This window comes from Cervus canadensis, chromosome 2, assembly GCF_019320065.1.
Source record: "Cervus canadensis isolate Bull #8, Minnesota chromosome 2, ASM1932006v1, whole genome shotgun sequence".
NCBI classification, from domain to species: domain Eukaryota; kingdom Metazoa; phylum Chordata; class Mammalia; order Artiodactyla; family Cervidae; genus Cervus; species Cervus canadensis.
The window spans coordinates 16,433,704-16,460,833 of NC_057387.1; the positions used below are offsets into that span (position 1 = coordinate 16,433,704).

The window sequence follows — 27,130 nt, forward strand, 5'->3', positions numbered from 1 at the left end:
ATCAATTAAAATGTTTGTATGAGTTTATTTCTAGGCTCTTTATTCATTCCACTGGTCTATATGTCTGTCTTATGCTAGTACAATAATACCATTGCTTTGTAGTAAGTTTCAAAGTCAGGAAGTGTGAGTACTCCAACTTTATTGGTTTTTTGCCAAGATTGTATTGACTATTCAGGGCCTTTTGCAATTTCATATGAATTTGAGGATTGGCTTTTCCATTTCTGTGGGAAAAATCTAACAGAATTTTGATACTGATTGGGTAAAATCTGTAGATCATTTTGGAATACTGACATCTTAACAATATTAAGTCTTAACCATGAACATGAGATGACTTGCCATTTTTAATGTCTCCTTCAATTTCTTTCAGCAATGCTTTGTGGGTTTCAGTATAAAAAGTCTTTTCACCCTTTAGGGAGACTTATCATAAGTACTTAATTCTTGTAGATATTATTATAAATAGAAGTGATTTTTAAAATTCCTTTTTAGGTTGTTCATTCTTAGTGTACACAAACAAAAGATTTTTGCATGTTTAATTTCACTGAATTTGATTATAAGCTCTAGTACCTTTCTTGTAGTTTCTTTGGTACTTTCTCTGTATGAGATTATGTCCTCTGTGCATAGATAGTATTACTTCTTTCTTTCCAACTTGGGAAATTGTACTCCTAACAGTCTAAAACTATAACCAAAGCTCAAGATTTACATAACTGAAAAAACCTACAATGGAGTACACTAAAAAGTAGCACTGATTCTGATTCAGCAGATGATTAATTTCTTTATATTTTTCTACATTTTCCTAATTTTTTGTAATGAAATTATATTTCTTAGAAAAAAATTAAGATGTTTACTAAAAAGGGCAATGATAGGAGGTAGGTATTACCAAAGTAGTGAAAAATGGGTTCATTCCAATGAAGAGGTTAGTAGCTTGTTGGTTTTACCAAGTTTGCATTTATTTTCACACACCGGTAGCCATGCAAATGTGTGGGTTGTCCCTGGGCCTGAGTTGGTTAGATCTGCTAAATGAGAAGTTCCAGTTTCTCTGAAGACACTTCTGCACACTTCCTTCCACAGTCCAAGCTGTCTATATCCAACATTATTTCACATGGCCCTATAAGGTTTCAAGCCCATTTGGGGTGCTCTTTGTATGTTTCCTATTATGGCTTCTTTTTTTCATTGTCTTGTAGCTGTGGTGCCACTTGAAATGAACAATCAAACAGACGTCACTGAATTCATCTTCTTGGGGTTTTCCAACCATCCCAATCTACAGAGTTTGTTCTTCCTGGTCTTCCTGGTCATTTATCTGACAACTCTTTTTGGGAACACACTCATAATAATGGCCATCAGGGTCAGTCCTGCCCTCCACATCCCAATGTATTATTTCCTCAGCAACCTGAGTTTCTTGGACATTTGCTACACATCTACCACTGTCCCAGGCATGCTGGTGAACTTCTTCCAGGAGAAGAAGACTATCTCCTATGAGGGCTGCCTTTCCCAGATTTTCTTTCTTGTGACCTGTGCTGGCACTGAGGGTGTATTTTTGGCAGCTATGGCTTACGACCGCTATGTAGCCATCTGCCACCCTCTTCAATATCCAGTCCTTATGAGTGTGAAGGTCTGTGTCTGTTTGGTGTCTGGGTCCTGGCTGTGTGGACTGGTGAATTCTATGACACACACAGTGCTGACAGCCACACTCACTCTGTGTGGGCCTAACCAGATCAGTCACTTTCTCTGTGACATCCCATTCCTCCTGAAGCTCTCCTGCTCAGATACCTCTCTCAATGAGTTTGTGCTCCATGTGGCCAGTGCCACTATTGGCCTAAGTCCCTGCTTGTTTACTGCTGTGTCCTACATACTCATCATCTCTGCCATCCTTAGGATTCCCTCTGTTCAGGGCAGGAGCAAAGCCTTTTCTACCTGTGCATCCCACCTCACTGTGGTGGTTATCTTCTTTGGAACAGCCAACTTTAACTATGATAGACCCAATGTAGGCTATAACCTGGATATGGACATCCTGGTCTCTGTGTTCTTCTGTGTTGGGACCCCCATGTTTAACCCCATCATCTATAGTCTGAGAAACAAGGAGATCAAAAGTGTCCTGAGGAAGCTGGCTAAAGAATGCTGGTTCTCTAGTGAGATCAGTGGTTAAACAGTTTCATTCTGGAAAATTTATTAATTGGAGAAAAATTGAGTATTCTAGCTACAATTTAAACAGCACTCTTTTTATATATGATCTCTTGACAACTGTGATGACTGGTTCCACCAGGACAAATATGTACACCTGTACTGAGCATTTCACACACTGTGATCCTAAATACTGTGTGTTCTCCAATCCACTGATAACTTAGAGCATTTTGTAACCTCCTAGGTAAACCCCAGTATACATTAGCAGTCACTCCCCATATCCTCCCAAATTTGAAGCACTAGAAAACCACTATTCTGCTTCCTGGGTCCATGGATATCCTTATTCTGGATGTCTCATATAAATAAAATTCTACAACATGTGCCTTTTGTGTCTGGCTTCTTGGAACGTTTTCAAATTTCATATATATACCATGTTGTGGTACTTCATTCCTTCTTCTCATTGAATGATTTCCATTTTACAGATTTACCACATTTTACTTACTGACTCAATAGACATTTTAGTCATTCTCACTTTTTACTATTATGAATAATGCTGCTATGACACTCATATTCAAGTTTTAGGATAAATATTTGTATTTATATAGAGTCTATAGTTTTGAGTGGTATTTCTGGATCACATCATAAACTTTAAAAGGACTGTTAAATTTTTTCAAAGCAGAGGCACTATTTTACATTATCAAGGGCACTGTAGGTGGGTTCTAATTTCTCCACATCCTGACCAACACATTATATGTACTTTTTCTTTTATAGCCATCCTAGTATGTGTAAAGTACTGTATCATTTTGATTTGCACTTCCCAGATGCCTAATGATTCTAAGGTCTTTAATAAGCAACATTACTACTTCACAGGCAAGTCTGGCCTTGGAGTACAAAATGAGGTAGGGCAAAGGCTAACAGAGTTTTGCCAAGAGAATGCACTGGTCACAGCAAACACCCTCTTCCCACAAGAGATGACTCTACACATGGACATCACCAGATGGTCAATACCAAAATCAGACTGATTATATTCTTTGCAGTAGAAGATGAAGAAACTCTATACAGTCAGCAAAAGCAAGACCAGAAGCTGACTGTGGCTCAGATCATGAATTCTTTATTGCAAAATTCAGACTTAAATTGAAGAAAGTAGGGAAAACCACTAACCATTCAGGTATGACCTAAATCAAATCCCTTACAATTATACAGTGGACGTGACAAATAGTTTCAAGGGATTAGATCTGATAGAGTGCCTGAAGAACTACAGACAGAGGTTTGTAACATTGTACAGGAAGCAGTGAACACTATACAGGAGGCAGTGATAAAAACCATCCCCAAGAAAAAGAAAAGCAAAATAGTTGTCTGAAGGGGTCTTACAAATATGAGAGAAAAGAAGTGAAAGGCAAAGGCAAAAAGGAAAGAAATACTCATCTGAATGCAGAATTCCAAAGAATAGAAAGGAGAGACAAGAAAGCCTTCCTAAGTGATCAGTACAAAGAAATAGAGGAAAACAATAGAATGGGAAAGACTAGTGATTTCCTCAAGAAAATTAGAGATACCAAGGGACTATTTCAGGCAAAGATGGACATAATAAAGGACAGAAATGACATAGACCTAACAGAAGCAGAAAATATTAAAAGGTGGCAAGAATATGCAGAAGAACTATACAAAAAAAGATCTTCATGACACAGATAACCAGGATGGTGTGATTACTCACCTAAAGCCAGACATCCTGGAGTCTGAAGTCAAGTGGGCCTTAGGAGGCATCACTACAAACAAACCTAGTGGAGGTGATGGAATTCCAGTTGAACTATTTCAGATCCTAAAAGATGATGCTGCCAAAGTGCTGCACACAATATGCCAGCAAATTTGGCAAACTCAGCAGTGGCCACAGGACTGGAAAATGTCAGTTTTCATTCCAGTCCCAAGATTGGAAAGGCAATGCCAAAGAGTGTCCAAACTACCACACAGTTGCACTCATCTCACACGCTAGCAAAGTAATGCTCAAAATTCTCCAAGCTAGGCTTCAGCAGTATGTGAACCATGAAATTTCAGATGTTCAACCTGGATTTAGAAAAGACAGAGGAACCAGATATCAAATTGCCAACATCTGTTGGATCATTGAAAAAGCAAGAGAATTTCAGAAAAACACCTATTTCTGCTTCATTGACTACACCAAAGCCTTTGACTGTGTGGATCACAACAAACTATGGAAAATTCTTCAAGAGATGGGAATACCAGACCACCTCACCTGCCTCCTGAGAAATCTGTATGCAGGTCAAGAAGCAACAGTTAGAACTGGACATGGAACAACAGACTGGTTCCAAATTGGGAAAGGACTACATCAAGGATATTTATTGTTACCCTGCTTATTTAACTTATATGCAAAGTATATCATGCAAAATGTCAGGCTGGAGGAAGCACAAGCTGGAATCAAGATTGCCGGGAGAAATATCAATAATCTCAGATATGCAGATAACACCATCCTAATGGCAGAAAATGAAGAGGAACTAAAGAGCCTCTTGATGAAAGTGAAAGAGGAGAGTGAAGAACTTGGCTTAAAACTCAACATTCAGAAAACTAAGTTCATGGCATCTGGTCCCATCACTTCATGGCAAATAGATAGGGAAACAATAGAAGCAGTGACAGACTTTATTTTCTTGGGCTTCAAAATCACTGCAGATGGTGACCACAGCCATGCAATTAAAAGACACTTGCTCCTTGGAATAAAAGCTATGACAAACCTAGACAGTGTATTAAAAAGCAGAGACATTACTTTGCTGACAAGATCCATCTAGTCAAAGCTGTGATTTTTCCAGTAGTCATATGGATGTGAGAGTTGGACCATCAAGAAGGCTGAGCACCAAAGAATCGATGCTTTTGAACTGTGGTGTCAGAGAAGACTCTTGAGAGTCCCTTGGACTGCAAGGACATCAAATCAGTCAATCCTAAATGAAATCAACCCTGAATGTTCATTGGAAGCACCGATGCTGAAGCTCCAATACTTCGGCCACCTGGTCCGAAGAACTGACTCATTTGAAAGACCCTGATGCTGGGAAAGATTGAAGGCAGGAGGAGAAGGGGATGACAGAGAATGAAATGGTTGGATGGCATCACCAACTCAATGGATATGAGTCTGAGCAAGCTCTGGGAGTTGGTGATGCACAGGGAAACCTGGCATGCTGCAGTCCATGGAGTCACAAAGAGTCAGACACAACTGAACCGAACTAATTTACATGTGGAAAAACTTACCTTGCTAAGGAAGTTTTTGAGCTATAGATACTTTTTACTCTAATTTTGGTGAGGCAAAATACTGCTAGGTTTTCAGACTTGGAGTCTTTCTCCTATCTGTGCCCTACAGAGATGTTTGATGACTCTGACTTATTCTTTTTTAGAACCCAAATCTACAGTGTCATGACCAGGTCATGAGAAATGGCATAACAATACCTCAGGGGACATGAAGATGCAAAGATGCAAGTTAGCTGAGAGCAACCAGAGATGGTCCTTTCAGGTAGCCATCCAATAGCCACCTAATCCCACCAGCCAATTTACCAACTTTGCCCCTAAAGTGCCCACCAATACTCCAGAAACAGTCAGGAGGCTATAAAACCCTGCCACCAGCCAACTCGAGAGACTTTCCCTACTTTAGTAGGTGCACACCTCACACTATCCTGTACTAAGGATTTTAGCAGCCACTGGACTCATTAACTGCTCATAAATATTCCATGCATACATCTAATTATAACAGACTGAATTATGGGAAGGACATGCACAGTAGAGCATCTTGTTATAGAATCTGCAGCTGTCGTAGCTCAGTCAGTAAAGAATCTGCCTGCAATGCAGAAGATCTGGGTTTGGTTCCTGGGCCAGAAAGATCTCCTGGAGAAGAAAATGGCAACCCACTCCAGTGTTCTTGCCTGGAGAACCCCACGGACAAAGGAGTCTGGCAGGCTACAGTCCATGGGGTCGCAAGAGTAGGATACGACTTAGTGACTAAACCACCACCAGCTGTCAGTCAAGGCTGTCAGTCAATGACACCCCTTCCCCCGCAGATTATACAAATGACCCTGCTTTAAAAACCCTGTACCCTAGTCCTCCAGGGCCATTGGCCTCCCTTGGCATGACCCACCTCTCTCTTGAGGTGTTCTCTCTGTTCTTTCTTCATGTGTGCTCAGTCCTGTCCAACTCTTTGCCACCTGTTCTTTCTTTCCTTATTGTTAATAAACTTTCTTGCAATGGGTAAGACCTTAGACTCTTCTTGCATCCTTACTAAGAACCAAGGCCCGCAGGAGGGCCTCCGGATCCTCCTTCCACTAACAGAAGGAAGGATGCATCACGCTCAGGTGAGCAGACCTAATTGGGAGTGCTTAGCACCAAGAGAACAGATAGGTTGCTAAAACGGTAGCTCCAGATACACATTCAACAGGCAGATAATTCAGCATGAAGAGTCCAAGTCTAAGAGGAAACTCCCCATACTGCTGGAATCCAAACAAATAAGCCCACAGGAGGATAAGCCAGTATCATAGGCTTCTGCCACCCATGACTTCTTTTTTTGTTTCCAATTATTTTTATTAGTTGGAGGCTAATTACTTCACAACATATGGAAGCACCCATGACTTCTTAATAGAAATCTAGTATTGAACTTCACTTAAAAATATCCCAGCTAAGAACAAGATGGCGGAGGAGTAGGGAACGTGGAATACATCTCTCTCCATGGATACATCAGGAATATGCCTTCAGACACAGAAGTGAATGCAGAACACCAGCTGAGAACAGACAGGAGTACCTGACCAGCAGAAAAGAATATATAGATCCAGGCAAAACTCGGTAGGATGAAGGAACTAGGGGGAAAAACTGGAGTGTCAGGAGGACTGGACCTGCCCTTGGTGGGTCCGATCCCCACATCGGGGCAACTGTCTGAGTAAGAGGAGAAACATTTAAGACTGAAAAGGAAGCAGCTGATCTGTGGCAGCCTAAATGGAATGAGAATCAGACAGTCCTTGCTGCAGCCATACATATCCTAGACGGCGCAGTGGCTGGGAGCTGGAGTTTAGGGATTGTGGAGTAATCCCAGGGCAAGGGCTGCTGTTGACTGTGGAGACACTGATCAAGGGGATATGAAAGAGGAGTTTGTGGTGGGAAATGCCTGTGGAGGAAAGCCTGGCATTAATGGAAGCAAGGCAATACTGCTGAGTCACGTGTAGGGGGTGGAGTCATCACCATAGTCTCTCTCCCCTCATGCATCCCCCATGCATTGGCAGCTGAACAATAGAGAGGCTGGCCCATCAAATGCCTGATGCACTGAACTACAGAGTAGGACCCAAGGCTGGGGGCCCCTGTATGTGCCTGATGTGTGGAACAACAGAGAAAGACCCCTGGAAGGAAGCCCTCTAAGTGCCTGAATGGGCGGGGCTTCAGAGAAAGACTGACCAAAGAGGCCTTCTGATTGCCAGCTACAAGAAGCTCGGAAAAAAAGACTCTAGTAGGGCCATAACTCCTGCGGCAGAGGCAGTCCGTGTCCCTGCACACCTGCTGCCAGGGTCCCCACAAGCCAAGCAGCTGCGCTACCTTCATCCTCAGCTCTCACTGGGGCAGAGCTGTCACAGGCAAAGAAAGTCTTGCGCTTATGCGCTCAGGGTTGCTTTGGTAGTATCCAACTCTGAGACCCTGTGGACTGTGTCCTGCCAGGCTTCTCTGTCAGGGAGAGGGGTTCTCCAGGCAAGAATAGTGGAGTGTATTGACCAATACTGGTTGCCATACTCTTATAGAGCACTGTATTTCCTACTTCCCTAGCCGCAAACTCCTCTGAGTACCTGGTGTTGCAGAACCCCTGAGACTCAAGCAGCTGCACCACCTCCACACCTGGCCATCACATGGGCAAACCCAAGTCCTCCAGGGCAGCCTCAGGAGCAAACCCCAGTGGACAACCCATATCCAGAGGTGGAAATAAAACCATAATTGAAACCCAGGGGCTGTGTGACTAAGGAAGAAGATCCAAAACCCTCCCAACCAGCTGCACAAGCTGCAGATTAAATCCACACGATCAACTAGACAGACTCTGTGTCTGTGGAATATATAAAAGGTCATTGAGAGCTCCCACAAAAGAAAACACACTAGTTCTGATAGCTGTGGACATTGGAGGCAAGAACACAGAGCAGAAGGAGCAGATTAGAATCTGAGCTGCTCCCACAGCAGATCCAGAGATCAGCATAGTGTTAGAGGGCATCCTAGGGAGGTGAAATGGACTGTGACTCCCAGCGAGGAAAAGGGACCTGACAGCAGTGACTCAAGAAAAACATTTATTATTCTTATGTTTTGACTTGTTCTGTACATTCTTTTGGACTTTTTTTTTCTTTTTCCTTTCCCCCACCTCTGTGTAGTTGTCAATTTTATTGGCACTATGAAATCTAACTTAACTTTTGAGCTTCTTTTTTTCTCAGTCACGTATTTTGTTGTTGTTATAAACCTCTGTCTCTATATTGGGCTTTTGCAGTTCTGGGGAGGTTTTTTTCCTCTCTTTTTAATTTTAATTTTTTAAACCTATTATTATTTTTTCTATATTTATTCCTTTGTTTTCTTTTCCTACTGTTCTTTTCCCCTTGCAGCTAATCTTCAATCTATATAAATCTTCTTCATCTACCTCTATTTAACTTTGCATAGGTATTCTTTCTTTCTTTTCTTTCTTTCCTTTCCTCTCAACATATTTGTTAGGTTTTTTTTTTTCATTGCTTTATTCCCCAACTGGCACCTTGCTTTAGTTTTATTTTCCAGCTTGTGCTTTAGTTAACTTTGTTCTTAACTGGTAAATATAATTTTTGATTTCCTTTGTTCACTGGGTCAATCTATTATACTTTATTTTTGTTGGACTGTTTTGATTTTGCTCATGGGTGTATATGTATATGTGTATATTCCATTATTTTAATTATTATTTGCCTGATTCTGTAACTGCCATTTGTCTGGGGTTCATCTTTGATTTCTCATTTTTGGATATTTGTTTTAATCTTACTTAATGCCATAACAAACCACTTGTGGAATCTTCATTCCTGACCAGAGATCAAGCCCTGAGCCTTTGAAGTGGGAGCACTGACTCCAAGACCCTAGACTACCAGAGAACTAACCCTAGCGGGTGTCAAATAGTGAGAACTCATACAAAGGAAACCACTGTAATACAAGACCTGGCATCACCCAACCACCAATAGCACCCTGTACAGGATGCCTCATCTAAACAAACAAAATGAAAATACAAACCCAATCCTCAGCAGACAGGATTACCACCTCACTCAGCCTTGCCCATCAGGGGGAAAACAAACAAACAAAAACTTAGAATGGACCAACCTTAAAGGGCAGAAACCAAAAGGAAGAAAGAATTCAACCTTGAAGCCTGGGAAAAGGAGACCTCAAACACAATGAGTTAAAAAAAAAGAAAATGCAGATAAATACTACATGAATGAAGGAACAAACTAGAAACACAGAAGTCCAAATAAATGAAGGGGAAATAGGCAAACTACCTGATAAAGAATTCAGAATAATGATAGTAAAGATAATAAAAAAAAAAAAACCTTGAAAGCAAAATGGAGAAAATGCAAGGATCAATTAACAAAGACTTAGAAGAATTAAAGAATAAACATGCCAAGACAAACAACACAATTACTGAAATTAAAAATACTCTAGAAGGAATCAATAGCAGAATATCTAAAGTAGAAGAACGAATCAATGAGCTGGAAGATAAAATGGTGGAAATAACTTCTGTAGAGCAGAATAAAGTAAAAAGAATGAAAAGAACTGAGGATAGTCTCAGAGACCTCTGGGACAATCAAATGCACCAACATTCGAATAATAGGGGTCCCAGAAGAAGAAGAGAAAAAGAAAGGGTATGAGAAAATTTTTGAAGAGATTGTAGTTGAAAACTTCCCCAATATGGAAAAGGAAATCATCAATCAAGTCCAAGAGACACAAAGAGTCCCACACAGGATAAACCCAAGGAGAAATACATCAAGACACATACTAATCAAACTAACAAAGAATAAACACAAAGAAATAATATTAAAAGCAGCAAGGGAGAGGCAACAAGTAACATACCATAGAAACCCCACATGCTAAACAGCTGATCTTTCAGCAGAAGCTCTGCAGGCCAGAAGAGAATGACAGGATATATTTAAAGTACTGGAAGGGAAAAATCTACCACCAAGATTACTATACCCAGCAAGAATCTCATTCAAAACTGATGGAGAAATCAAAAGCTTTTCAGACAAGCAAAAGTTAAGAGAATTCAGTACCACCAAACCAGCTTTACAACAAATGTTAAGTGGACTTACATAATCAAGAAATACAAGAGAAGAAAAAAGATCTATAAAATCAACCCCAAACAATTAAGAAAATGGCAACAGTAACATATATGACAATAATTAATTTAAATGTAAATGGATTAAATGCTCCAAACAAAAGACAGACTGGCTGAATGGACACAAAAACAAGACCCATATATATTCTGTCTACAAGAAACCCACTTTAGACCTCAAGACACATATAGACTGAAAGTGAGAGGGTGGAAAAATATATTCCATGCAAATGGGAAGCAAAAGAAAGCTAGAGTAGCAATCCTCATATCAGACAAAATAGACCTTAAAGTAAAGAAGATTACAAGAGATAAAGAAGGACACTACGTAATGATCAAGGGATCAATCCAAGAGGAAGACATAACAATTGTAACTATCCATGCACCCAACATAGGAGCACCTTAATACATAAGACAAACACTAACAGACATAAAAGGAGAAATTGACAGTAACACAATAATAGTAGAAGACTTTAACACCCCACTCACACCAATGGACATATCATCAAAACAGAAAATTAATAAGGAAACACAAGTCTTAAATGATATATTAGGTGAGATGGATCTCATTGATATCTTAAGGACATTCCATCCAAATGCAGAAGAATATACCTTCTTCTCAGGTGCACATGGAACATTCTCCAGGATAGACCACATCTTGGATCACAAATCAAACCTCAGTAAATTTAAGAAAATTGAAATTGTATGAAGCATCTTCTCCAACCAAATGCTATGAGACTAGATATCAATTACAAAAAAAAAAAAAAAAGCAACTGTAAGAAACACAAACACATGGAGATTAAACAGTATGTTTCTAAATAACCAACAGATTACTGAAGAAATCAAAAGGGAAATCAAAAAATTTCTAGGAACAAATGACAATGAAAACATGACAACTCAAAACTTATGGGATACAGTAAAAGCAGTCCTAAGAGGGAAGTTTATAGCAATACAATTCTACCTCAAGAAACAAGAAAAACATCAAATAGACAGCCTAACTTTACACCTAAAACAACTGGGAAAAGAACAACAACAACAAAAAAAAAAATTAGTAGAAGGAAAAAAATAATAAAGATCCAAGCAGAAATAAATGGAAAAGAAATGAAAGAAACAATAGTAAAGATTAATAAAACTAAAAGCTGGGCTTTTGAGAAGATAAAGTTGATAAACCTCTAGCCAGGAAAAAATAAAAAGAGAGAGAAGAATCGAATCAACAAAATCAGAAATGAAGAAGGAGACATTACAACAGACAATGCAGAAATACAAAGGATTATACAAGACTATTATGAACAACTGTATAGCAATAAAATGGATAACCTGGAAGAAATGACAGATTCTGAGAAAAGTTCAAATTTCCAAGACTGAACCAGAAGAAATAGAAATTATGAACAACCCAATTACAAGCACTGAAATTGAAGCTGTGATCAAAAATCTCCCAAAAAACAAAAGCCCAGGACCAGATGGCTTCACAGGAGAATCCTATCAAACATTTAGAGAAGAGCTAATGCCTATCCTTCTAAATAAAACTCTTTCAAAAAATTGCAGAGAAAGGAACACTTCCAAACTCATTCTACAAGGCAACCATCACCCTGATACCAAAATCAGACAAAGACAACACACAAAAAAGAAAACTACAGGCCAATATCACTGATGAACATAGATGCAAAAATCCTCAACAAAATTTTAGCAAACAGAATTCAGCAAGATTTCAAAAAGCTCATACACCATGATTGTGTTGGGTTTATTCCAGGAATGTAAGGAATCTTCAATATATGCAAATCAGTCAATGTGATTCACCATATTAATAAATTGAAAGGTAAAAACCATATGATAATCTCAATAGATGCAGAAAAAGCCTTTGACAAAATTCAGCACCAATTTATGATTAAAACTTTTCAAAAAATGGGCATAAAGGAACCTACCTCAACATAGTAAAGGACATATATGATAAGCCTACAGCAAATATTATTCTCAATGCTGAGAAACTGAAAGCATTCCCCCTAAGATCAGGAACAAGACAAGGGTGTCCACTTTCACCACTATTATTCAACATGGTTCTGGGAGTCCTAGCTACAGCAATCAGAGAAGAAAAATAAAAGGAATGCAGATCAGAAAAGAAGAAGTAAAACTCTCATTGTTTGCAGATGACATGATACTGTACATAGAAAATCCTAAAGATAGTATCAGAAAATTACTAGAGCTAATCAGTGAATTTAGCAAAGTTGCAGGATACAAAATCAATACACAGAAATCACTTGCATTTCTATATACTAACAATGAAAAATCAGAAAGAGAAATTAAGGAATCAATCCCATTCACCATTGCAACAAAATGAATTAAATATCTAGGAATAAACTTACCTAAGGAGACAAAATAACTGTACACAGAAAATTATAAGACACTGATGAAAGAAATCAAAGATGACATAAAACAGATGGAGAGATATTCCACCTGCCTGGGTAAGAATCATCAATATTGTGGAAATGACTATACTACCAAATGCAATCTACAGATTCAATGCAATCCCTATCAAATTACCAATGGCATTTTTCACAGAACTGGAACAAAAAATGCCACAGTTCATATGGAAACACAAAAGACCCCAAATAGCCAAAGCAGTCTTGAGAAAGAAGGATGGAGCTGGAGGAATCAACCTTCCTAATGTCAGATTATACTACAAAGCTACAGTCATCAAAACAGTATGGTTCTGGCACAAAAACAGAAATATAGACCAATGGAACAAGATAGAAAGCCCAGAAATAAACCCATGTACCTATGGGTACCTTATTTTTTTATAAAGGAGGCAAGAATATATAATGGGGCAAAGACAGACTCTTCAATAAATGATGCTGGGAAAGCCGGACAGCTATATATAAAGGAATGAAATTAAAACACTTCCTAACACCATACACAAAGATAAACTCAAAATGGATTAAAGACCTAAATGTAAGACCAGAAACTCTTAGAATAAAACATAGGCAGAACACTTGATGACATAAATCAAAGCAAGATCCTCTATGACCCACCTCCTAGAGTAACAGAAATAAAAACAAAAGTAAACAAGTGGGACCTGATTAAACTTAGAAGCTTTTGCACAGCAAAGGAAACTATAAGCAAGGTGAAAAGACAACTCTCAGAATGGGAGAAAATAATAGCAAATGAAACAACTGACAAAGGATTAGTTTCAAAAATATACAAGCAGCTCATATAACTCAATACCAGGAAAACAAACAATCCAATCAAAAAGTGGGGGAAAGACCTAAATGGACATTTCTCCAAAGACAACATACAGATGGCTAACAAACATGAAAAGATGCTCAACATCACTCATTATTAGAGAAATGCAAATCAAAACCACAATGAGATATCATCTCACACCAGTCAGAATGGTCATCATCAAAAAGTCTACAAACAATAAAGGCTAGAGAGGGTGTGGAGGAAAGGGAATGCTCTTGCACTGTTGGTGGGAATGTAAACTGATATAGCCACTATGGAAGACAGTATGGAGATTCCTTAAAAAACTAGGAATAAAACCACCATGTGACCCAGCAATCCCACTCCTAGGCATATACCCTGAGGAAACCAGGGTTGAAAAAGACACATATATCCCATTGTTCCTTGCAGCACTATTTACAATAGCTAGAAAGTGGAAGCAACCTAAATGCCCATTGACAAATGAATGGATAAAGAAGTTGTGGTACCTATACACAATGGGATATTACTCAGCCATAAAAAGAAATGTATTTGAGTCAGTTCTGATGAGGTGGATGAACCTAGAACCTATTATACAGAGTGAAGTGAGTCAGAAAGAGAAAGATAAATATCATATTCTAACGAACATATATGGAATCTAGAAAAATGGTTCTGAAGAATTTATTTACAGGGCAGCAGTGGAGAAACAGGCATAGAGAATAGAGTTATGGACATGGGGAGAGTGGAGGAGAGGGTGAGATGTATGGAAAGAGTAGCATGGAAACTTACATTACTACATGTAAAATAGATAGCCAACAGGAATTTTCTGTATGGCTCAGGAAACTCAAACAGGGGCTCTGTATCAACCTAGAATGGTGGGATGGGGAGGGAGATGGGAGGGAGGTTCAAAAGGGAGGGGATATATGTATACCTATGGCTGATTCATGTTGAGGTTTGACAGAAAATAACAAAAATCTGTAAAGCAATTATCCTTCAATAAAAAAATTAATTTAAAAAAATTAAGTTAAAAAGAATCCCCAAAATTTAGGAAGTTGATCTCCTCTTTGCATGCTGGGAGAAGATGAGTGCCATAACTTTGATGAATCCACAAGAGAATTAATTGCTCTTAATTTCTACAGTTTCTAGTCAGGCTTTTGCCCTTGAGCTGTGTTTGCACTCTGAAGAGTCCCAGAACAGCTGCTTAGAGAGTGATAACATGGGAAATCCCAAAAGGTCAGTCCACAGGCATTTATAAATGTCCATTCCAGAAAAATGAATTCCAGACAGACCAAAGAAGAACTTTCAACTCTTGCGTTAGGCAATGACCATACTCAAGATCACCTTATGATGCACGGCAGTCAACAACCTGTTTTACAAAGAGTGTCCTTTCCACTCCAGGAACTACAGTGACAGCCGCAAGCCCTGCCACCAAAGCCAGAAATCCAAGGCTTTTGGCAACAGTCAGTGGTAAGTAGCTTATGTACTATCACAATTGAGAAAAGCTGCCCAGTGTCAGAATATACCTACCTCTTCAGAGAATATTATAAAATATGGGGTATATTTTCATGATCGTTTTGATAGCATTCAGGTAATTATATTTTAAAACATTTTTTCTGTGCATATCTCAATTTTCAACAATAGTACTTATAGAATCAGAGTAGAATTATTTTAGGGATTATCTATTCTAAAACCTGACGGATGTTTGAATTTCTTAAGTGAAATAATAGGAGTGGAAAATTTGCTTATAGTAAATAATATAGAATGCAAAGTATTATTCCTCTACTTTTGACAAGCAGGACAGAAAGGAACAATTTTCAGGGAGGAAACACAGGGACACATTTATCCTATGATATATTACAACGTGACAATTGGTACACACAAAATATTTGGTTAAATTAATATAATTAAATTTCCATAATGCATACTTAGAAAAATTTTTATTCAGTAACTAGAGGTTTATGTTGCAACACACTGATGTCTGGGAGATGTGCTGCAAACAACTTATTAACTGTAATAAAGCCTTGAAATTGAATCATTTACTTACCCTACCATCCATTTTTTCAAAAGAAATCTCATAGATTCAGAGTTTTTCCTTGATAATTTCATTCTCACTTTTTTGTCATTGAGATGATTTATTGATTGGGATAAAAAGAAGAGTTTCTGCTCTCTGGTTGGGAACTGAGCCATAGTCACCACACAGTCCCCATTGGGACCATTGCTTTTACGGGAAAGGAGAACACAAAGACCACCACAGGCCAAAGGACTGTGGTGCCCCATTTATGTCCCCACATAGTGTTAATTTTCTTAGGCCAGAAAGCTGTTTGCACCAGAACCACTGGGACAGAAATGGCCTCTTGATTTGGCTCCTTCTTGATCTCTTCTTTCTCTCTGTGCATGACCACAGTACCGGATTTTGTATTTTTTCTTTTCCACTGATTTTAACCGCAGTTGTTTGTAAGCAGTCTTTGTACCCACCCCCCACCCCCAACCAAGGCTTGGTTCCCCTTTTAGCTTCAGCAGGCAAGGGGATCAATTGCCACTGGGAATATGAGGTTCCATGATGGTGGGGTCAAGGACCTGAGGCTCCCTCTCCTAGAGAGGCCATCAGTGGAGGCCAGCCCTTCTCCACCCTGACAATCACATTCATGAGAAGGAACTCAGATTTTAACAGTGGCTCTGTGCTGTCCATGAGATAGGTTGGTGGACAGGTATAGTTTCCTGTTGGATCCCTGTAGAGTCACCCTCTTCTCAAGACTAAATGCACTGGTAAGAAATGACCATCTAGATCACATTTGAAGCAGAGATGTACGTTGAGAAATCCTTGCCAGATAAACACCTCATGCTCTCATGCTTGGGTTGCCGAGGGGTAGGGACAGTTGGGTGGAAATGTAAGTAGTCAATTATTTGAGTCTTTTTATTTGAAGAATTCCAAGAAATTGGTCTGCTGATATTACCATTAATGTTGTTTTGGTTTTTTTTTTCATATTTTTAAATCGGATTTGACTGAATTCTCAGGAAATTTTAAAAGTATAGGTATTTCCCCTCTTTGGTTCTCTCTCTCTCTTATTCCATGGAATGTTCTAGCAGGACAGGAAATTGGAAAGATTGTAGCCTTCAAAGTCAGATGGTGTCTGCATTAAATTCCAGGCTCTAGTTTAGTAACTGAATGACCTTAAGTATCAGTTTCTTTGTTTGCAAATCCTAATGCTTTCTAAATACAATTGCTGTGGTTGATACATGAGATTATGTGTACAAAGCACCCAGGTACATCATAAATACTCCATAAACAGTAGCTACTATTATATTTGGGGCTACTGTTATTGACAATTATAGGACTTTGGGTAAAATTATGAAAAGGAAGCTGGAATTATTTATAATTTGGCTTCTTTTATACGCTCAATTATATATAAACAAAGAACTAGAAGGACATACGTAAAACTGTTAACAGTGGTGTGGGCAGAGTGTTGTGTGAAGGTGAAGATATCCCATTTACATCTTCTGTGCTTTTGACTTACGTAGAATTTTTCAGAGGGCATGGGTTACATTTGAAATTTAAAGTTCTGTAATTTCTTGTTTAAAAAACGTAATGACTGGACTCCCTGTACATTTCTTTGCAATTTCCTGTGTATCTATAATTGTTACACAATAGAAAAATTGAAATCCTTAAATAAGATAAATAATAGAAAATAATGGACAAATATATTATTAACATATTTTATTATGCAATATTGGAACCAAGGAGGCTTTCAGGCATTGTAAAATCTTTACCAAACTGAAAAGATGTTCATAAATGTAAAAGAGAATTTTCCTAGATAGGTGACTACTAAGAAATGCATTGATATATTGGGCTTGACCTAGTCATATGAAATATGAAATTTTCATGGTCCTAACCATGCCATGTTTTCAGATACATGATGATGATTTTGTGAAATAAGAAGCTACAAGGTTTTAAAAGAAACGAATATAAGGTCTTGATATTCATATATGTCATTTAAGCAGAAAGGTAAAGTTTCAATTCAATATGCCAAGTGGATTATCATGAAATGCTTGGAATGAATCCAGTAAGCAGAGTTGTGAGCAGATCCTGAATATTCATACATTAATATGGGGAAGGAGTACTGCTCAGTGGTCAAAGCTGAAGCTCTGTATTCAGACTACTGGTATGATCTCTCAAAGGCCTTAGTTTTCTCGACAAAATGGGTTAATAGTAGAATTAACACTTTCAAGTTGCTTTGAGAATTAATGAGTTAATGCATGAAGAATACTTGGCATATAGCACATGCTCAACAAGTATTAAATGAGAAGAGCAGTAATGGTATTTGTAATATGTACAAATAAATAGGAAAATGCTGTGCCCTGTTTTGGAGTAGCCTTGACTGGTGAGTCAAACTTGGTCGAAAGGTTTCTAAAATTAAGCAGGTTGCAAAATCTAGGTCATCTTTATATCATCACTATAGGTTGTTTGAGATGGGAGAGACCTCACAGGTATATCAGTCTGGGTCTTTGTTTTGGAAATAAGGAAAAAGAAGCCTTAGTCATGCTCTGAAAGTGTTAGTTGCTAGTTGTGTCTGACTCTGTGACTCCATGGACTCTTTGCGATTGCCAGTTTCCTCTGTCCATGGAATTTTTAGGCAAGAATATTGGAGTGGGTTGCCATTCCCTTTTCCAGGGGAATCTTCCCAATTCAGGGATCAAACCCAGGTCTCCTGCATTGCAGGCAGATTCTTTACTATCTGAGCCACCAGGGAAGCCCTATATATTTACTCTCTCTGTTTTTAAAGGGATATACGACTTGGGACAAACATGAGAGGAACAAAACAAAGCAACTCAGAAGAAAAGAACCAACTTTGGGCACTCAACCTCCATTCCTTTGCTTCCCTGCTCTCTCTGCCCCAAATGCCCGTTCTCAAAGCTCCATCTGTTTAGATCCTTTAGGGCCCATGACAATGCCACTTCTTTAAAGAAATTTTTGATGTCTACTTCCACAGATGTTCTTTACAGCCCTTTTTGCCTTATCAAACATTTATTAACTACATACTCTATGAGTGACCCCTAACTAGTTTTTAGCACAGAGTTGAAAAGCCCAGACCATAACCTCAAGGAGCTCATATTCAAGGTGGAATGAGGGCTTTGAACAAGTAGTGAGTGTCCTATTCCTGGAGTTGTTCAAGCAGAGGCTATCCAACCAAGTAAAATGATAATTTTAAAAGTAAACAGAATGTTACAAAGCTTTCTGCCTCATGCTACAGTTTATCTTCCCAGGAAATGGTAAGTTCATTAAGGACAGGAATCAAGTCTTACTCCCTTTTGGATTCCTTCATAATACCTAACCTAGGGCTATATTGGACCTGATAGAGGAATTAAATTGGTTTGAATTGAAAACTAGCCATTATGAAGAAAAGACTGTTGGAAAATACTGAAAGGAAATGAGAATTTCATAGCTTGTAGAATCTTATAGCTAGAAGGCTCTTACATACAAAAAAGGTAGTAGTTTACTTGTCTTCCCTTCCCCATTTATACTAGGAGAAACAAGTGAGATTTAAAAGGCTGGGGAAAAAAATGTTAATGCTGCAATGAGTTTCTGAGGTAAGATATAGGATTTTTTTTTTTTTTTTTTTTTTTGGTACATGGGTTAAGAGAGGACTTTTAAACTAGTTAGGGGTTACAGCAGCTCTGCCTGTTAGGTGGGAACAGTCTAGACTGGTGGCTCAGATGGTAAAGAATCTGCCTGCATTGCAGGAGACCTGGTTCAATCTCTGGGTCAGGAAGATCCCCTGGAGAAGGGAATGGCTACCCACTCTAGTATTTTTGCCTGAAGAATTCCATGAACAGAACAGCCTGGCAGGCTACAGTCCATGGGATCACAAAGAGTCAGACACAACTGAGCGACTAACACTTTCATACTTGCCACTAAAGCATGGTTCCTGGACCAGCAGCATGTCTTCACCTAGAAGCTTGTTGGAAATGTAGATTATTTACATAAACATTAAAGTTTGAGAAGCCCTGGCCTATACAATGACCTCAGATTATTCATTCTAGTCCCAGGCACCCATATTATGGGGAACTGTGCAAATAGAAATTTGGACCAGGTGAAAATACCTCATATATTCCACAGCAATAAACTTTGTCCACAAGCACCTGAAGTTGCTTTGACTTTCTTTTAGATAAATTCTCCTACATGCTGATATTTTGTGTGTGTGTGTTGAGTGTATTGTAAGTAGATGAGCAATTTACTGGGCACATGAAAATTAGACTTCAAAAATTTTACATGGGTGCATGCTCAATTGTATCTGACTCTTTGAGACACATGAAGAGTCTGTAGCCCATCAGGCTCCTCTGTCCCTGATATTCTCCAGGCAAGAATACTGGAGTGGCATTATCAAAGAAATGCAAATCAAAACCTCAATGAGGTACCATTACACACCAGTCAGGATGGCTGCTATCCAAAAGTCTACAAGCAATAAATGCTGGACAGGGTGTGGAGAAAAGGGAACCCTCTTACACTGTTGGTGGGAATGCAAACTAGTACAGCCGCTATGGAGAACAGTGTGGAGATTCGTTAAAAAAACTGGAAATAGAACTGCCATATGACCCAGCAATCCCACTTCTGGGCATACACACCGAGAAAACCAGATCTGAAAGAGACACGTGTACCCCAATGTTCATCGCAGCACTGTTTATAATAGCCAGGACATGGAAGCACCCTAGATGCCCATCAGCAGACAAATGGATAAGGAAGCTATGGTACATATACACAATGGAATATTACTCAGCCATTAAAAAGAATTCATTTGAATCAGTTCTAATAAGATGGATGAAACTGGAGCCCATTATACAGAGTGAAGTAAGCCAGAAAGAAAAACACCAATACAGTATACTAACGTATATATATGGAATTTAGAAAGATGGTAACGATAACCCTATATGCAAGACAGAAAAAGAGACACACACATACACACAGAAAAAGAATACTGGAGCGGGTTGCCACTTCCTTCTCCAGGAGACCTTCCCAACCCAGGGGTCAAAACTGGGTGCCCTGAGTCTCCTGCATTGGCAGGCAGATTCTTTACCACTGAGCCACCCGGGAAGCCCATGGTCAAAAATGTTAATCATTGCTTCGTTTGGTTGCTTTTAATCATTTGCTTTCAACATTGAAATTAAATATGAATAGACATTTCCCATATATGCTGTAAGAGTTTTCACAATTATATCAGTTACCCTGGTTTAGTCTATCCCCATTTTGCTTCCTTGGAGGAAATAAACTCCTTAAGGTTGGTCAACAGAACATTTCATTTATTACCAGAGCAAAAAAAAAAAAAATGTTCCCCTTTTAGACCTCTAGTCTTTATTTTCCACAGTTTATATTTTTTAAATTATTTATGTTTAATTTCAGTACCAATTTTCTATTGAAATTTAAATGCTTGAAATTCTTGAAACCCTGAGATTTAGAATTTTTAATAAAAGTTGTGCTTGCATTATTAATATGCCTTGACTTATGATAAGATAATCATTATCATGTAGCAATTTGTTGTTATTAATAATTATTATTATATGACTTATATTCTTTGGGCCTTAGTTTCTTAGTCTGCAAAATGGGCAAAATAGGTTGTCTTATAGGTTGTTATGTGAACCAAGAGAATTTATATATATATATATATATATATATATATATACACACAAAGTTTAGATGTAATACATGTTAAAAAGTTAGCACATAATAGGCATTTAATAAGTGTTAGCTATTATTATCTAATGTGCATCTCTACCAGCTATTCAGCTTGGGAAACCTTGGTTGAATTCAGATATGTAAAACTGTTTCATCTTCTCAAAGTAACTCACTGAGTATTAATCTTGTTTTTTGATTGAGTGTGTTATACTAAACTTAATCTTTAAAGAAAGGCACATTTTTTTTAAAAACTGCATTATGTGAGATTTTTTAAAAGCCATATGTGTTTTTAGTATAGAAACAGCATTAAGAAAATTTATCCTTAAACTATTTTTCCTATATAATCTTCTCCATATGATTGTAGAAAATGTCTTTAGGCAAAGGGTTTGAATGATCCTTCAAGCTAGGCTTTAGCGGTATGAGCACAGAGAACTTCCATATACAAGCTGGCTTTAAAGGCAGAGGAACCAGAGATTAAACTGCTAACATCCATTGGATCATAGAAAAAGCAAGGGAATTCCAGAAAAACATCTACTGCCTCCTCATTGACTATGCTAAAGACTTTGACTGTGTGGATCACAACAAACTGGAAATTTTTTCAAGAGATGGGAATACCAAACCACCTCATCTGCTTCCTGAGAAACCTGTATGCAGGTCAAGAAGCAACAGCTAGCATCGTACATGGAACAATGGGCTGGCTCAAAGTTGGGAAAGGAGTACATCAAGGCTGTATATTGTCACCCTGCTTATTTAACTTATATGCAGAGTAAACATGCAAAATGCTGGGCTGGATGAATCACAAGCTGGAATCAAGATTGCTAGGAGAAATATCAATAACCACAGATATGCAGATAACACCACCCTAATGGCAGAAAATGAAGAAGAACTAAAGAGTCTCTTGATGAAAGTGAAAGAGGAGAGTGAAAAAGCTGGCTTAAAACTCAACATTCAAAAAACGAAAATCATAGCATCTGGTCCCATCACCTCATGGCTAACAGATAGGAAAAAAAGTGGAAACAGTGACAGACTTTAATTTCTTGGGCTCCAAAATCACTGCAGACACTGACTGCAGTCATGAAATTAAAAGACACTTGCTCCTTGGAAAAGAAGCTATGACGAACCTAGACAACACATTAAAAAGCAGAGACATCACTTTACCAACAAAAGTCTGTTTAGTCAAAGCTATGGTTTTTTCAGTAGTCATGTAAGGATGTGAGAGTTGGACCATAAAGAAGATTGAGCACTGAAAAATTGATGCTTTCGAACTGTGGTGCGGGAAAAGACTCTTGAGAGTCCATTGAACAGAAAGATCTAACCAGTCAGTTCTAAAGGAAATCAGTCCTGAATATTCATTGGAAGGACTGATGCTGAAGCTCCAAAACTTTGGCCACCTGATGCAAAGAGCCAACTCATTGGAAAAGACTCTGATGCTAGGAAAGATTGAGGGCAGGAGGATAAGGGGATGACAGAGAACGAGATGGCTGGACAGCATCATCAACTCAATGGACAAGAGTTTGAGCAAACTCCAGGAGATGGTGAAGGAAAGGGAAGCCTGGTGTGCTACAGTCTATGGGGCCGCAAAGAGTCAGACGTGACTTAGTGACTGAACAACAAATTCATATGAAACTTAATGTAAATCCTGAGAGAGCAAAAACCTGTTGTATCATACAAAGTGTAGTACTTTGGTGTAGTAGAATGGTGTTTATTAATGATAGATTTTGATGGTGTTTATGGTAAGGAGAAGGAAGATTTAATATAGCTGGTCTGTACTGACAGCATGAGTATCAAGGATTAGGAAAATGGACTGGACATTACTCTACAACCTACCCCATTTTCCTGCCTCACAAGGAATTAGTCTAGCTGGTTAGACCAAGAAAAAATTTTATTATGGTTTTGATTTCACTCCCTATCTATCTATAGTGTGCCTCAGGAATGTTACTCAGGGACTTCAAGTAATTAAAAGTCACATTTCTAGGACTTTATACTAAAAACAATGTATACAACTTCAGAAACCATATTATTTTAAATTCTTGACCCTTGAAAATTCGGTTTTATAATTGGATATCCATAGACTGTGCATCAGTTACCAAGAGTAAACTTCTGGGATCACCTTCCATAAGGAATTTCATTTCTTTCTATAGATAAATCTAGATATCAATAAAAGAGATTGGCATAGCAGGATTTAAAAATATATATTACTGATGGTTGGGATTTGGGGAATTTTTAGAAGACTTTTAAAAGAAATGAAAAAGAAAGGGAGGAAAGCTATTTTATATTCTTAGCAGTCACAGGGATGCTATGAACTCTTGATAATTTCTACCCACACATAGAAGTATTCTATTCAGGAAGACCATGAAGGCATTACTGAATTGTTGATGTACTGTAAGTCCTTTCTTTTGGAGTCTGGAAATTTCTATACTTTTAAGAGGAAAAGTATAGTGAAAAGGAAGCATCTGTTAATATCCTGACTTCTCCACTCCTTTCCTATTAACTGCTCTCTTGAATGTTCTTCTTGTCAATTAGTTACTGAAAGTCTCTGCTTGCAATAGAAATGATTCTGCTCATGTGCAGCTGTAAAACGGCAGCTTGCAGCAGGCAGCAGCTGGAAGTAGGGTCTTAGTTTCCCAGACTGGGAGTCCTAACCCCTGGACCACAGGAGCCAGCAGTTAAGGCTAATGTCCCTAGTCTTGCCTGCCTAGTCAAGAATGAATTCAGGCAAGGAGACAGAAGATAAAGAGTAAAGTAAACAATTTATTGAGAAGAAAAGTATGTGTGGAAAGGAACAAGGGCGAGCTCAGAGAGAGTCAGGCCTTTGGGAAGTTTTATTTTTTTAAAGAAAAAAAAGAAAAGAATGTTTATTTAGCACACTTCATTTAGAAATACAGATATCCAGGTCCATCCACATATCTTTAAATGACTCAATTGTTTTAAATCATTTATAAAGGGGCAGTTTTCTGGTCTTTGTCTTCCCTCAGGCCAAGCACCTCGCTTTGTCTCCCACTTCACCCCACCCCCACCACGCCGGGGTTTAATTGGCCTGAGGACACTCCCCTGGGGTGTGCCCACACACCTCAGCTAAGATGAATCTCAAAGTGAAGGCTTCTGAGAGGAGCAAGACTCATTTTGACCTGGAATTATCCTCTGACTTTTGATTCCAAGGAGACTTTCTGTGCGTGTGTAGTGTCTCCCTTGTCCTTTACTCAGGTTTTTTCCCTCTGTTTGTCCCTGCCATGATTATTCCCTTGAGGTGTTGACAAGAAACAAAGACTGATTATTTACCATTTTTGTTGTTACTTCCATTTAGGAGAGCAAAGAGGGGGCTGGTTGTAAATTCCTCAACTGGAGCCCACCTATCTCTTGCCTCAGGAAATGCAAAGAGGAGGCTGGCTGACTATAAATGTCCAACTTGAAGCCTGTCTGTCTCCTACCTCAAAAACCCTGAGCTCCCTCCCCTGGAACATCACTGATTTTTTTTTTAAATGACTTGAAGTTCGTTTGTGTAGTTGATATTCCCTATCAACACACACAATAACAAGAACTTTCTAAGAGTACTCAGAAGTTCCCAACTCAATTCCAATATTGGCTTACTAAAAATCAATGCTAATAAGACTTAGGAGAAGCAGCACCTAAGGCTAACCTAGACAGGGTTGTGAGCATTTTAGAATCTTTTCCTGGATACATCTTCCACCACATTCCTTATAAACATTGAGGATCACAAGAGTCCTGCCTTGGTCATCTTTTCTCACTTTATCTATTATCTTTGGTTGATTTCATATACACCCATGGCTTCAACAGCTACCTTCAATACAATGACTCCCAAATCTGTATCTGAGGTTCTAGCCTGTCTCCTGAGGACAAATTAGTTTCAATTGTCTATTGGGCATTTCCATAGATATCACATAGGTATCTAACAATCAACATTACTCAAATCTAATCCACTGTCAGCTCTCCCCATACCTGCTGCACATCATTTATTTCCACTTTTAATTAATGACTCTAGCCTGCCTAAGCTGATTTGGTGTCTTCACCATGTCCTCACCATCTATCAGCCTCAAAGTGCTCACACACATATTCTTCTCTGGGAACTGCTGCTTCAGGCATTTTCCCCAAGCCCTAAAACTCTATTTCTTCTGTTAACACAACATGTCATTTTTTTTTGTTTTGGTTTTAGTTCTCAGACTACTCTTTTGGACTAAATAAAGGTGTTTTAATCTAAGGCACATGGCCTGTAAGTGACTCTGGGGTTGGTTTTCCCAATTTGCTATTGTATAAACACTCTGTACATGGGCATATATATTTTTTCTGGATCTATAGATTTTTACTAGTTTTTCAAAACTGACAATTTTCTAAAACCCAGGCTATTACCCTCCAGATGTCCCTGGTTCCATTCCAGTCTTCCCTCACCTAGATTGTGGTCTGTGGGCCATTGTTGATACTCTGCAATAGTTTCTGCACATTCTCATACCAAAGTCTGGTTTCCAGGCAGACATCTGGGCTCTCTGATGGCCTGCGAAGGGATGAAGGATATTTTCTGAGGTCTCTGTTGCAGAATTACTTTGTTATTTTTAACCTCAAGGACTTTGTCCAGAAAGGAAGGTCTGACACAGCTTCATACAACCTAGACTGTACCCCAGAGGCAACCAATGCCCTGCCACCTTCTCTAGGGTAGCTAATGAAGTTCTACTTGAAGTAAAAAGCACCAGTTTCTTCAGAATTGATCTTCTAGAATTTGGCAGCAACCAACTAAGATTGCCCCACCTGTCCTTGCAACCTAGCAGGAATCACTAGAGATATGGGTTACAGCTGTAGGTGAGAGGGCTTCTAGCAGAACTCAGCATCCAGTAACTTTCTTTCCCCTAGTAGCAATGCAGCTCTCAGAGAAGTTCATTAGTGCTCTAGAGATCTCCAGGTTCTTTCTCCTGTAGCCAGTAGGATAACACAAGTTCTCAGAACTTGCTTTGTCTTGGCTAGACAGAACAACTGCTGTATATTTCACTTGAGATTTCTGCCACCAGTGTTACCTGAGACACCAACCTGACATTCAGTTACCTATGGAATAGTGTTCTCATACATGAATCTCTCTCATTAAGACATGCACATATATATATACACATGTATACACTCACACATACAAATACATTTACTTCTATCGTGAGCATGACTTTGTATCCGTGGTTCAAGCTTCACGTACCCAGCAATCATATTCATGCCTCCACATAAAACATGTCAAAAATGTGATTTGATATGATTTGTAAAGGTGATATGTACTGAAATATCGTTGTGGTAGAGAAGAAGTAGAGAGACACAAAATTGGAAAATATTATAGTTAAGTCTTAGTGACTTAAAAAGTATTTAGATCTGGTTCTGATGAATCCTGAGATAAAAAATGCATTGAAAATGCTTCTTGCTTTTATGTTTTTTCTTATTATTAAAATTGAATTATAATCCACATTCAATAAAATGCACAAATCTACGTGCACAGGTTGATAGATTTTTACATATATATACAAACTACCAAAATCAACTATATAGAACACTTCAATCACCCCCATGATATTCTTTCATTCTTCTTTCCAGGAAATACAACACCCAACCCATGGAAGTAACCACTATTCTTATTTGAATATCATAGTTTAGCTTTTCTTATTTTTGAACTTCATATTTATTATATATTTTTTCATATCTGGCTTTCATTCAACAAAATGTTTTTTCTTAGATTTAATGTTACTTCATGTATCTGTGTAGCATTGTACCATATGAAATGTCACAGTTTATTTACTACTCTCCTGTTTATTGGCATACTGTTTGAGCTATTATGAAAAATC

General features: G+C 38.5%; 1 protein-coding gene across 1 annotated transcript; it reads left to right on the forward strand.

The window, feature by feature from the left end:
- The first annotated feature begins 1,189 nt into the window (after window positions 1–1,189).
- Window positions 1,190–2,143, forward strand: LOC122429386 (olfactory receptor 1052-like). The gene has a single exon (XM_043449658.1). The coding sequence runs from the start codon at window positions 1,199–1,201 to the stop codon at window positions 2,141–2,143; it is 945 nt and encodes a 314-aa protein (XP_043305593.1). The 5' UTR covers window positions 1,190–1,198.
- Window positions 2,144–27,130: the final 24,987 nt, after the last annotated feature.

What these genes read in the sequence shown, in the direction of transcription:
- LOC122429386 (XM_043449658.1), top strand. Translation starts at nt 1,199, where the DNA reads ATGAACAATCAAACAGACGTCACTGAATTCATCTTCTTGGGGTTTTCC.